The sequence below is a fragment of the Zootoca vivipara genome, chromosome 1 (genome assembly GCF_963506605.1).
Source record: "Zootoca vivipara chromosome 1, rZooViv1.1, whole genome shotgun sequence".
NCBI classification, from domain to species: Eukaryota; Metazoa; Chordata; class Lepidosauria; order Squamata; family Lacertidae; genus Zootoca; species Zootoca vivipara.
In genome coordinates, this window is record NC_083276.1 from 47,919,810 (window position 1) to 47,933,615 (window position 13,806).

General features: G+C 39.4%; 1 protein-coding gene across 20 annotated transcripts in view; it reads right to left on the bottom strand.

Moving 5' to 3' along the window:
* GPHN (gephyrin) overlaps window positions 1–13,806 on the bottom strand; it is a 273,273-nt gene that overhangs the window by 21,993 nt on the left and 237,474 nt on the right. For 11 of the 20 annotated variants that reach the window (XM_060274140.1, XM_060274146.1, XM_060274078.1 and 8 more), the window contains 7 exons: window positions 12,396–12,563; window positions 10,212–10,304; window positions 9,493–9,548; window positions 8,785–8,904; window positions 6,617–6,675; window positions 6,287–6,440; window positions 4,726–4,847 (listed from right to left, as the gene is read on the bottom strand). In XM_060274140.1, the coding sequence (XP_060130123.1) occupies window positions 4,726–4,847; window positions 6,287–6,440; window positions 6,617–6,675; window positions 8,785–8,904; window positions 9,493–9,548; window positions 10,212–10,304; window positions 12,396–12,563 (772 nt within the window). The remainder of the gene's footprint in view (window positions 1–4,725; window positions 4,848–6,286; window positions 6,441–6,616; window positions 6,676–8,784; window positions 8,905–9,492; window positions 9,549–10,211; window positions 10,305–12,395; window positions 12,564–13,806) is intronic. The other 9 variants (XM_035114010.2, XM_035113931.2, XM_035114081.2 and 6 more) reach the window with 1 other exon arrangement.

Below are 13,806 nucleotides of genomic sequence, written 5' to 3' on the forward strand. Positions count from 1 at the left end.
CTACACTTTATAAAGAGGTCAAGTTTAGCAAAAAGACAAAATTAGTGTCCTGTGTACATTAGTCATGCTCTCAGAAGTCACTAAACAGCCGGAAACAGTGGCGGTTTGTATTTGATGCAGATATCTTATTGAATATTGTATTCTGAATTTCCAAAAGTCTAGAGACTAACATATATTAATGGTAAAAAAAAATAGACAAAAGGAGAATACAAGACCTTCACATATTTTACTGCTAAAACTATCTTTCTTGATTTATAACCCACACCTAACAGATTATACAGTGGACGCTTGAGTTGCGAAGGTGATCCGTGCGGGAGGCACATTCACAACCCGCAGTGCCGCGTCTGCGCACGCGCGGGTTGCGATTCAGCAGTTCTGCGCATGTGCAAAGTGTGATTTAGCGTTTCTGCACATGCATGATTGCTGAAACCTGAAATTAACCTGTTTCGGTACTTCCGGGTTCGGCGCGATGCGCAACCCGAAACATCTGTAACCCGAGGTATGACTGTAGCTGCCTGTCTCAATGTCAAAAGATTCCTTGCATGTGAGAATTTAAGGCTAGTGTGCAAACTGTGCATTTCATAACAACTATTAAGCATGATTGACATAGAATCTGGGCCACTGTCTTAATACAGATTTATTTTTAATAAACTTTATTTTCAATAAAAAAATATTCAAAATGGAGTTAATGATTTTAATGGTATAAATATACTAAGATGTGGTTGATATGGGAGAATCTGATTTTGAAGATAAGGGATTCTAGAACTGTGGACTCATGGCCCAACCCTAAGGATGCTTACTCAAGAAGTGTGCTTAAGATCACAGCCTTAGAAACAATGGCTGAACTTCTTAAAAAAGAAAGAAAGGGTGATTTATAAAGAATCTTGTCTATGATAAATATATTCAACTATACGTGTGCCAATTTATTCACCAAACATATGAGAGAGATTTATAGTGATAGGCTGGGATAATAATAATAATAAAATAATAATAATAATAATAAATGTTTTATTGGTTACAAACACTTAACATTCCAAGAGCTGCTTAAGCCTGCCCACCTAGGAAGTTTCAAAAGATGTCACCATGTTCAATGCTATTTACTCCCAAGCTTGTTTAGGATTGTAGCCTTATAGACTTAAGGCTTATGGGTATAATACTTAGCACTTATTCAGCATATCTAAAAATAAGAGATAATTTTTTAGTGCTTGTATTGGTGACACCTTTAGTTTGATACTAATTGTTTAAACTGTTTAATCTTAGGCAATGATAATCCTATTACAAATACAAATATAGATTTGTCAGAACATTCTGTTTATCTCACTGATGATAATGGTCATCATGTATCCAAGAGAGACACATGTTTAATTCTTCTCTACCTTTCTGAAAGTCAGCCAATAAAGTGATTTAAAACCATATTATGAATAGTCCCTGGATGTCATTCCCCAAACCAGAAGTTTTCTTGAAACACTTGGAATATAATAAACAAATAAACAAATAACAATAGTGTGTTTTTTTCAAAATATTTCCACAGTTGAAAGCTTAATGTCTAAGTGGGTCATTATGGAGACTGAATAATTAGTATATACGGTATATAGTTAACTATCATGTGAAAAAATATCTGATGAGTCATCACTTGCCATAACTAATAAACAGGGTTTCTTTGAATTTCAGTATTAAGAAATACATTGGAATGGCATATTTTATATTCAGTGAAATGTCTAGACAGATTGTTCTTTCATTAGTCATTATTGACTGAAAGCAGACCAAATAATCAGAAAAAACTCAAGCTGTGGAAACTATTGCTTTTAAGAGCTCAGATGAGAACACACTTTCAAATGTGAACAAGCAATAAACAAAGGTATACAATAATGACAGATGATGTTCAGGAGACACAAATCTGTAATAAGTATTCAGAAATCCATCTAGATTTTCAGATGCTCCCTGAGAAGTAATGTTGAAAATGGCATGTACTTTTTCAACTAAACATGCTGCAATGCAGGTCTGACTTTTCTATAATGAAAGCTTCTTACTTCAATACAAATGAAATACAAGTAATTTTAAAAAATGCAACAACAAAAATTAATGAAGTAAATACAGTCATGGGAAAAAGAAAGTGCACCTTCTTTGAATTCTGTGGTTTTACATATGAAGACATAAAAAAAATCATTTGTTCCTTAGCAAGTCTTAAAATCAGGTAAATGCAACCTCAGATGAACAACACATGACATACTACACAGTGTCATGATTTATTTGACAGAAATAAAGCCAAAATGGAAACGCCATGTGTGAAAAACTAAGTACACCTTATGATTCAATAGCTTGTTGAACTACATTTAGTAGCAATAACTTTAAGTAATTGTTTTATGTAGGACTTTATCTGTCTCTCACATCGTTGTGGAGGAATTTTAGCCCACTCACCCTGAGATTGTTTTTTTTTTTCAATTTCTTTGAACATTGAACTCCTGAGAAAATTGGCAACTGTCATGAATGTTTTCCACTTTTGAATAATCTTTCTCACTGTAGAATTATGGACTTAAAATTGGTTGGAGATGGTCTTAGAACCCTTCCCAGTTTCATGGGCACCAGCACTTGCTTCTCTAAGAGGATTGTGCATTTCTCCTTGGCATTATGTTAAAACTCACCTGAATGCTCCAGACCAGCAAACTGCTAAAACGTCAGCTTTTATAGAGGTGGCCACACTTGCTGATGATCAATTAAGCAAGGACATTTTATTAGCAACCCCTGCCTGCTACTTAGCCTCGTAATTCCTATGAAAGCAGTAAGGGTGTACAGTCGTACCTTGGTTGATGAATGGAATCTGTTCCAGAAGTCCATTCGACTTCCAAAACCAAGACGTGATTTCTGATGGCTGATTGGCCCCAGAAACAATTTGGACAGCCGAAACGGACGTTCGGGTTCCAAAGAACATTCACAAACTGGAACACTCACTTCCGGGTTTGTGGTGTTCGGGAGCCAAAACGTTCAAGTTGCAAGGCGTTCATCAACAAAGGTATGACTGTACTTAGTTTTTCACACATGATTTATCCATCTTGGCTTTATTTTTGTTAAATAAATCATGACACGGTGTAATATGTCATGTGTTGTTGTTCATCTGAGGTTGTATTTACCTAATTTTAAAACCTGCTAAGGAACAAATGATTGCTATTATGTCCTGATATGTAAAACCACAAAATTCAAAGAGGGTGACTTTCTTTTCCCCATGACTGTAAATAAATGATTGGTCTGATTGTAACTTGATAAAAATTTACTTCTGTTTACATTTTCTGTTTTCTACATAGAACAGGCTTAGCGTAGTGGTTATAGTGTGGGAGACCAAGGTTCAAATTCTCTCTCAGCCATGAAACTTACTGACCTTGGGCTAGTCACTGTTCTTGGACTAACCTATTTCACAGAATTTGAGCATAAATTGGGAGGAGGAGAACTACATACCCCACCTTCAGATCCTAGGAGAGAAGGTGGGATATAAATGGAATGACAAACAAATACATTTTAAAAACATTTCACGTTTGATCTTGCCGTGACAGCAGCACTGCATCATCACACACACATGCATCAAATTCTTCATTGGTCTACCATCATATCGCCTTGCCATTTCTCCTGCCACTCAGCTCCCAGCTCTTGTCTAAACTCATCACCTTACAGAGAAACCCTGACACAGATTTATGGGGTGTTCCCCCCCCCAGCCTGTGCATCTGGTGGGGGGCAGTTTTGCCAATCCGTAGGTATGCTTCTGGCTATGGGCATTCTCTAACATCCTTAGGACTTCAACTTTTTGGCCTTTTCTTACTCTTTCTTTCTTTCTTTCTTTCCTTCATCTTTTCTTTTCCCCCGTCTCATTAATTGTATTTATTTATTCACCACACATATATCTCACCTTTCATCCAAAGATCTCAAGGTGGCATTCATGGTTCTCCCCCTTATCATTTTATCCTCACAACAGCCCTGTGGGATCGGTCAGGTCACCCATGTAACTTCATCGAGGATTTGAACCCTGCTGGTCTCCCCATGTCCTAGCTGGTATATCTATGACTCTGCTTCTCTTTCCCCATCTCTCAGTACATTTCTACGTGAATCTATCACACAATGGCATTCTCTCTACTTTACTGATGATCATCTGCATATCCCTCCAAAAATTTTTGCATCACTATCACATGTACCAGTGAATCTATGTCGTCCCAATCTACCCCATCCTTGGCTCTTAGATGTGCCTGTGTATGCATGCTCCCACCCACCTTATAGGTAACCCCCCCCCATCTCCTAAACCTTCCATCCCTTACAGGCTTGAACCTAACTTAGCATCCCAGTTCCATGAAGTCAAGCACATTCCCATTCACCATCTGGGAGAGCTGGGTGGCAATGTATACTTTTGTCCCCTATGGCAAAATCTGTAAATCCAGCACTGGACCAATCACACGCAGTGTGGGATTGTTGGTGAAAAATAGTGTTTTTTTTAATCAATGGAAAGAACTTTCTGCCCTTGCTTAAAAAGAAATTAGTTTGGAAAACCCATAGTGGTAAGAAAAAAGTCTGAACCCACAAAAGGCTAAAGCTCCAAGTTGTTGAACTCCCTAGTCAGAGAGGGATGTATTTCTCTCTACAGGAAATCAATTCTGTTTCCAAGGACAAAATACGCCATTGTCAGATATTTAAAAATAACCACTGTATGGAAAATAAGTCAAAGAGTTATAAACATGCAGTACATACTTATCTCCCACAATCCCCAAGTTGATTGTTGGGTACCCATGTTCTTGAATTGTTGCTAGAAGAGTTGAACGATTACTGTCTCTAATCTTTCCTGGTAGCAGGTCATCTTCAGGATTCAATAGCTATAAAACCAGAATCAAAATTCCTGAATATTCACCTTCACAGCGAATAAAACAGCTGTTTGTAGATGTTTTGATGTTGGACTACTGCAACATGCTCTATGTGGGGCTACCTTTGAAGGTGACCAAGAAACTACAACTAATCCAGAACATAGCAGCTAGACTGGTGACTTGGAGTGGCTGCCGAGACCACATAACACCGGTCCTGAAAGACCTGCATTGGTTCCCAGTACGTTTCTGAGCACAATTCAAAGTGTTGGTGCTGACCTTTAAAGCCCTAAATGGCCTTGGCCCAGTATACCTGAAGGAGCGTCTCCACCCCCATCGTTCACTAAGTCCAGCGCCGAGGGCCTTCTGGCGGTTCCCTCACTGCAAGAAGCAAAGCTACAGGGAACCAGGCAGAGGGCCTTCTCGGTAGTGGCACCCACACTGTGGAACGCCCTCGCATCAGATGTCAAATAAATAAATAAATAAATAAATAAATAAATACATACATACATACATACATACATACATACATACATAAATAAATATCGGACTTTTAGAAGACATCTGAAGGCAGCCCTGTTTGGGGAAGCTTTTAATACTGGGTGAATCATTGTATTTTAAAATTCTGCTGGAAGCCGCACAGAGTGGCTGGGGAAACTCAGCCAGATGGGCAGGGTATAAATAATAAATTATTATTATTATTATTATTATTATTATTATTATTATTATTATTATATTTGACTTTCTATTCCAAACAACCCATGAGTGACAAGCCAATAACAAACTTTGTTTATCTCTGCTCTAAGCAGGGTGGAGTGAAACAGGAGTGATTGAACAGTATGCACTAGCATGCTGCTCATTCACAGGAAGACATAAACCATGTGAACTATTAATGGTGCTGGTAGTGAAACTAAGGAGAGGGAAGAAGGGGGAAGTCTGAATCTTTTCATCACAAGTATTCTGTATGATTGGTATAAACACTGCTTTGCATCAGGCCTTCTCCAAACCATGAATTGTATCATCCTTTCCCCATCCTCTTTGTCTCCTTCTACTTCAAATCTCTAGCACCCAACCTCTGCTTTTTGTTGAGAATTTCCACCTTTGACCATAGATGTATAGCTGTATTTCTTCTATTAAACACTGAATCACATCTCTTCCTGGTCACCTTCTCAACCAATGTCCTACCTCTTTATTTTGCAATCCCAGTAAGTTTATCTTTGGTTTTAAACATTTGGGTAATAGTGGTTAATTTTTTACTTTTGCATTAAGTCCATACATATAAAGTAAATATAGCACATTTACAGAATCTTCCTGTGAAAGCAGGCACAAAAATAATAGTTTTTGGCAGAAAATCATCATTAACATTGGAAACAGTCCATAAAATGGTGCTGGCAGCTTTAGTCAAAATACAACTGCCATGCTTGTAGAAGTTTGGTTAGCAGATCTTTCCTTACTTCATTCCCTGTGGACATTACTGCAACCACTGGAAACTTGTTAACTTCAACTTCTGTTACTCCAACAGTTGCTAGGAGACCTATCTCTGATGGACCCATATGGGTTCCCTTGGCCAGCACACATTCACCTCTCTTAATGTCATGTCCTATAGGTCTAGAAATGCATCAGAAAAGGAAAAAAAAACACAGATTCAAGTTATCTGACCAAACACCAAGTAGGGCTGAGAAAACTTATAAAATTTCAAAAGCTATTTATGCTAGACACATATTAAACTGCTATTTTAGTTTTCAAAAGCAGTATGTAGTTGTGAAAACACGTAATTCACTCACCTGATATCTTGGCCTGGTCGAGCCTGCACCAGAATGCGCACCTCAAGTTCTTCGGTGCCCTGCATTAAAAGAAACAAGTTTTCTTCATATGTGTTAAACAAAGTTAAATAAGGTACTATCTCTTATCAACCTTCATTGGGTATGAATGAAACTCAAAGTATGTTATAGAATGTTCTGTTCATATCAGATTTAAGCTCATATAATTCAAACATACAGGCAACGTCAGAGTTATGTGTGTCCAATTTATGCGCGACTGCAACTGCACGCATCACAGCAACCCATAAGTGGCCAGAAAAGGGTGCGGAACAGGAGTGGGGCAGGGGTGTAACAGGCTTATGCGCACTCCACCGTCACACACAATGACCCAGAATGCAACTCACATGCAAACTGGGAGGTTGCCTGTATTATTTTTAAAATGTGTTCTAGAGAATGTTAAAATCCTACTATAGTTTTGAGTCTATTGTGCTGGAAAAAGTGATAATTTTCCAATTGTATCTTCTGTATTTGATTCAGAATATTGAGAAGAGCAGGGGTGTATTGAAATGGCATTTCTGTGCGCTCTGGCTTCTGTCACGGTGTCCCATTGTGCCAGAAGCAGTTTCGTCATGCTCGCCACATGACCCGGAAAGCTGTCTGTGGACAAACGCCGGCTCCCTCGGCCTGAAGCGAGATGAGCACCGCAACCCCATAGTTGCCTTTGACTGGACCTAACTGTCCAGGGGTCCTTTACCTTTACTAATTGAAACTAATAACAGTTTACATGCCAGCTCAGTAATCATGAAACATAAAGGAAAAGGCTTAATTGGTATGCACCGAAACTGTAGTTTTGCATTGACATCACAGGGTCATCAGGTGAAGCTCTTGCTCCACCTGGTGGACAACAGTAGGAGAAAACTCTTGGGAAGAAGGCAGCTCCCATTTCAGTTTTGTGAATTCTCGAAGCCTGAACAGCCATGGAGGTCACACATATGCATTAAAGGAAACAACCTAACTGCCTACTTCCCTAACTCTAACTTACTAGAATTTAAGAAGAGCTGCTGCCAACTGGGCTGTAAAAACATCAAAACGTCATGTTGCAGTCCATACTAAGGTGTGGCCCCAGTGACCCTATGTGGTCAATGTAAAACTATCCTTCAGGTACCCATTGTACATTTCCCCATTGACATCATAGTTTCATTGGGTTGGGATATATAAAAGCTTTCCCAATTATGGTAGGTCCTAACTGCAACAATATGCACCATTACTGTGGGAGGGCCTGCTGCTTCTGCTTAGGTGAAAATATCCATTTTATAGTGCCTCGGGCAGCCATCCCGCATACCCCTGCAAGGGTAAAGAAGAAAGGTAAAGAAGGCCACTGAGGCAGCTCCTTCCCCAGTTGAGTGAACTGTCATAGCTATGCAGGCGCAATATTGTTTTCTTGCCCAGTATAGGGGTGGGATGAAAGGAGCAATATGTGTCTCCATTTGTCTGAAGTCCTTAGTTCTGAAACTGAAATGGGAGCTGCCTAGTTTTCCTTCTGTCTTCATCTGCCAGATGGAGCTAGAGCCCAGCCTGATGACCCTATGATGTTAGTGGGAACATGGATGTGTGGGGAAGGATAAAATACCTCTCCTTCTCCTAGTGATAAACTGACAGACAGGTTGAGAATGCTTTTAAAAATAAAAATAATAAAAATACTCTTACTAATTGATTAAGAAATTATTTTAAACACATCTACATGTGGCAAAATCTGTGAATCACCCCGAGACCCCCCAGGTATAGTGTGGTATATAAATAATAATAATAATAATAATAATAGGTGGATTTTTAAGGATTCTGGAGGGATCTCTTAAGCATGCAATCGCTAAAGCTTTAAATAGCACTTTTGAGACCTATGTAACATAGGATAAATGAAATGCCTCAGTCCCCCATCTTCCAGTAGTCCCTCATCCTGCTCTCATCAGTCCTAGTCATTACCTGCCTCAATTCAATCAAGGCAAAACTAATGATAAAAATTCAATGCAAACAGAAGCAAGAACAGAGATTGCAAAATTGCACAAACTCTTATTTGTTTCAAATGTGTATTTTTATGTATAGCTACACTTATTTGATTATGGACTGCTGAGTGATTCTCTGGAGCCATGCTGCTGTACGTAGCAGGAACAAGGATGTTTAACGTTCTCACTCACATCATCTGATTCCCTGATGAGTTCTGTGTCTTCCACCTGCACCACAGCGTCAGCACCACAGGGTATTGGAGCACCAGTTGTAACTCTCATTACCTGACCAGGCATTACAGTTTGAGTTGGCTGAAAAATATCAGGGAATGTAATTTTAATTTTTTTAAAGGAACAGGAGGTCCCAAGAGGCACTAAATTATGCAGAAATAACTTGGAATGAAAAAAAGTATATTAGTGACATATTTTCTTACCGAATTTTGATTAGCTCTATTCACATAAAGACCATTAAAACAAATTGCATATATAAAAATAATTTAAAATTTATATTTATATAAAACAGTTTAAAGCAACAACAGCACATACATAAAATCAACAGAGAGCTGCTTTTGACATGGTATGGAATGGTCCTGCTGATCGGATGGTATCTGTGGGATACCTTCTCCTCTATAACACAGTGAATTTGTAGGGTGTATGGCACTCTTTTAGGTATCCTGGACCCAAGCTTTATAGAGCTTTATATACCAATACTAGCCCCTTCAGCCTAGCGTGGTAACTAATTGGCAGCTAGTGGCTGACATGCTCTACAAACTAGGCTGCCTATAGAATCATCACAAATTATTTATACTTCCCTTTTAAAAGCAGTGAAATGTTTACACCGTATCATACTATGGGAAAACACTTTATTAATAAAGGAAAATTAAAATATAGTGCACTTACTTGTTCACCAGCTTGGGATTCCCCAATGATGAAACGATCCCCAGGTCCATCAGCAGCTGTAAATAATACAGCAACAAGATAGTTACAATTGTTGCTTAAACAGACATTAATATGATTATTACTATTGTTCTTTAATTCATAACTCTTCCTCCAATTCCAAATCCACTTGGCAATTATGATTTCTGTAGATTTTTTAAAAAAATCTGAGCTGAGAGGGCTGACTGTGTATCCCACATTCTGTTGGCTGGAAAAAGGTCAGAAGAGGGGACAGCTATCAGATATCTCTCCCTTCTCCTTCATGTTCCTTCACCCTGGGGTGCTAATTAAAAAAGCCCCCAAAGAACAATATTGAGTAGAACACAGCTCAATGTTTCAAATAAAGTTACTTTTAAAGGTACAGTATGTACAAAAAACATGAAGAGACTATTTGTGTTTGTTCTGTAACCTGAATCAAATTCATAAAGGGAAGGACTAACATGTCCGCTTGCCCTTTCATCACTGAACATGTAAAACAGGCACCCCCAAACTCGGCCCTCCAGATGTTTTGGGACTACAACTCCCATCATCCCTAGCTAACAGGATCAGTGGTCAGGGATGATGGGAGTTGTAGTCCCAAAACATCTGGAGGGCCGAGTTTGGGGATGCCTGATGTAAAACAATCTCGTGTAAAGCTGAACTGTCAAAAACATTATTTCATGGTCAAAACCACGAGTATTTACCTCTGACAGCATAGCCATCTTTTACTGAAGCTGGGAAGGGTGGTAGGTTGTCTTTTGCATAAACATCTTGGGCAAGGACTCTGCCCATTCCATCTAATATGAGAGAGGGAAAATCTTTGTTAGCAAACATGGACTGCAAAATAGTTCCAATGACAAACTAAGTTCATATGTGCACAATACTGCTAATAAAACAGGAGTGGAGAATGTGTGGTCCTCCAGATATTGTTGGACTCCAAGTGTCATCAGCCCCAGCCAGCATGGCCCATGATCAGGGATGATGGGAGTTGTGGTCCAGTAACATCTGGAGGGCCACAGTTTCCTGGCATAAAAGAAGCTTTCAATTTATGTCAACGATAATTAGTGACTAGAGAAATTCAGTCTGGAACAGAGGGAAAATATTAGATTCAGCCAGCCATCAATTTACATTCCAATTAATATGGAGATAGTGAGAGCAAGGACAGGTAACAGAAGAGTAAATAGGTCAACCTCTTATTTACTTATCCATCCTTTGTTCAAGGAGTGCAAGAGGGTGAACAAACCTCCCCAACTGTATTCTATCCTCGGAAAGCTATGAATGGGGGGGGGGGGGGCTTATTCAGAAAAGAGAACACTGTATACCACATGCTTTTATTAGCTGTGAGCAGAACATCAGCATTCGTGATGAGCATTTCCCCCTAGTGTATATCCTAACTGCTGCCACCTTCTCACTCACCTTGCCCAAAAATGGTTTATTGGTGCCTGGGAGGTAGTTAGCACAGACTTTTTTTGTAACTGTTGCAACACTATGTCATTCAAGGCAGTGGGGTACACATCATCATGTAATAAAGTGGTCACCACACCCCTCGATTCACCCAGTCAACCCTCCACAGCTGACACAAACCAGCCAGGATTGATGTGGGTCAAGACAGCATGTAGTAGGTTGCAGAGCTACAAGTGTCTTGTCCACATCTTCAGCATCAATAGCTGAAACTAACAGAAGAAAATTGCATACGATGGTATATCAGACACCTCAACAGACGTATGTTATTCAAGTCCACATGAAGCCAGGTGATTTCTTCCCTTCAAAATTCCCTGCAAATATGACACAGTAGGTCTCTGAGGGCTCAAAGACTCAGATGAAAGCAACCCTGTATCACTTGGAAAGGTCTGTTGGATGGGTACTTGAGGATGCAATGGAGGTGGCAACATAGGCCTTTTGCTATAGTTTCAGGCCTTAGCAACAATTGTGGTTCATCTCTGTTACATAAGTCACTAATTTGCTTCTGACTGGGTCGGTCCACACACAGCAGTATCATATAGTTGCAATGAAATATGTGCATTTTTATTGGCCAATATTTCTGATATTTTCATACTTTTGTCATCATGATATTAACCTCTACTTGAGATTCAAGAGACTAAACAGTGAACTAGGCTTAATTGCAACAATTCTAACCTGTAGGCAAACCATTCTCTCAAATTCAGTCCCCTCATATGCAATATGGGGATAGTAACACATCCACTCCAACTAAAGAATTGTTGTAAAGATTACCAAGACAGGGGTCTGCTTTGCATGTAATGCAGCAAAGCCATGATTTATTAGACCATGGTTTACTAGATTGTCTAAACCCTGTCCTGTAGCTTAAAAGGTAAAGGGTAAAGGACCCTGACCATTAGATCCAGTCGTGACCGACTCTGGGGTTGCGCGCTCATCTCGCATTATTGGCCGAGGGAGCTGGCGTACAGCTTCCAGGTCATGTGGCCAGCATGACAAAGCTGCTTCTGGCGAACCAGAGCAGCACATGGAAACGCCATTTACCTTCCCGCTGTAGCGGTTCCTATTTATCTACTTGCATTTTGACGTGCTTTCGAACTGCTAGGTTGGCAGGAGCTTGGACCAAGCAACAGGAGCTCACCCCGTCACAGGGATTCAAACCGCCGACCTTCTGATCAGCAAGCCCTAGGCTCAGTGGTTTAACCCACAGCGCCACCTGTCCTGTAGCTCAAACATTATTTATTAACCATGAACAAATCACACCGAAAAGCCATGATTTGTTTCATTGGTTTATCAACCTTGGGTTATGTTACCAATGGATTAGTGTGATGTGAGAACTTGTCTCTTGTATATAAAATGTGCCGAACCCTAAAGAGCTATGCATTACGCAAAAAGCAAGTAAAAAAAAAATCAACAATGCTCCCCTTCCTTACTTTCTGGATGTTTGAGGCTATATGAAATACCTCGATAATTTATTATTTCTGTTCCAAGCACTGGGGTCATCTCCAGCACTGTGATGAAGGCTTTGTCCATAGATGTTAATGGAAATGGAGACATACGGTGTCTTCTTGCCACCTTTGTAATGTCTACAGCACTATGACCTGCAGAAGATGAATGTGTATGTTAGGAGGGGAAAGGAACATGGTATTTTCTCAGGAAGATAACATTGTGATATAAACATTTCGCTACCACTTAGCAGTTGCTTGTCAACAATACAGTCGCACCTTGGATCCCAAACGCCTTGGCACTTGGACGTTTTGGCTCCTGAACGCCACAAACCCAGAAGTGAGTGTTCTGGTTTGTGAACGTTCTTTGGAACCCGAATGTCTGACGTGGCTTCTGTGGCTTCTGATTGGCTGCTGGAGCTTACTGCAGTCAATCAGAAGCTGCACTTTGGATTCCAAATGTGGGGAAAGCAATGTGAGGGTAGGGCTAAAAGTGTGGCCCTGCTCCTCACTCTATACTTATGTCCTAAGCACGAGTAACATTTGAATAGGAATAAATTCTTGACTATACCCAGTTGTGAAATGAAAACGTGATTTAAAAGTGCACATCAGTTTAGATCTGGTCATTTAAAAAGTACCACAATAAAAAACAACAACCCAGACACAACTGGGAATACAGCATGTAATCAGCAGCACTGGTAATGTTAAACAGTGTTAAAGTGACTATTCTATTGAAGAATCCTTTAGACATGTTATTGACCACCACAGAGTGTTTATTGATTTATAAGGCAAATGAGTTAGAACACCTACATTGCTTATCTCCTAAAAGTTCTCTTAATATTTTACAGAACTGAGACAGATATCTCCAAGAACTCTCCCATGCTCACATACAATGAAATGCCACATTCTGAAGTGCTAATATGCAGGTGACATTAAATAAGCATTTCCATCTCAAAGACAAATTACACTAAGTCACTTTATTATCCAGAAAATCAGAAGCTGTTGGAAGCAAAATTGTTGTTAATTTGTGAGAGTCATTTTGAATCAATACTATGTCATGTTTTTCTAAACATGCAAATTAACAATATCTTATCATTATTCCATTTTTATGATAGTACTTGATATGATTGGCTTTTTATTCTGCTCTTCCTTTGACTTAAGCAATATTTCTGTGGCAAATCATGTCAATTGTTGGAGACTTAATTAAGGTTAGAGGGAAAAGGCTCTAATTTTCTAAGGTTTTCTGCTACTCAAGCTGATATCTTGCTTCAGGTTCAGGTTTATTGATTGTGTTAATAACGCTAGGGCAAAATAGCCTTTATGTGTTAAGTTTAGCATACTTCATTAATGGCAAACACCCTTCATAATTTTCTAAACTGGTGCTGATTTGAGGACATTA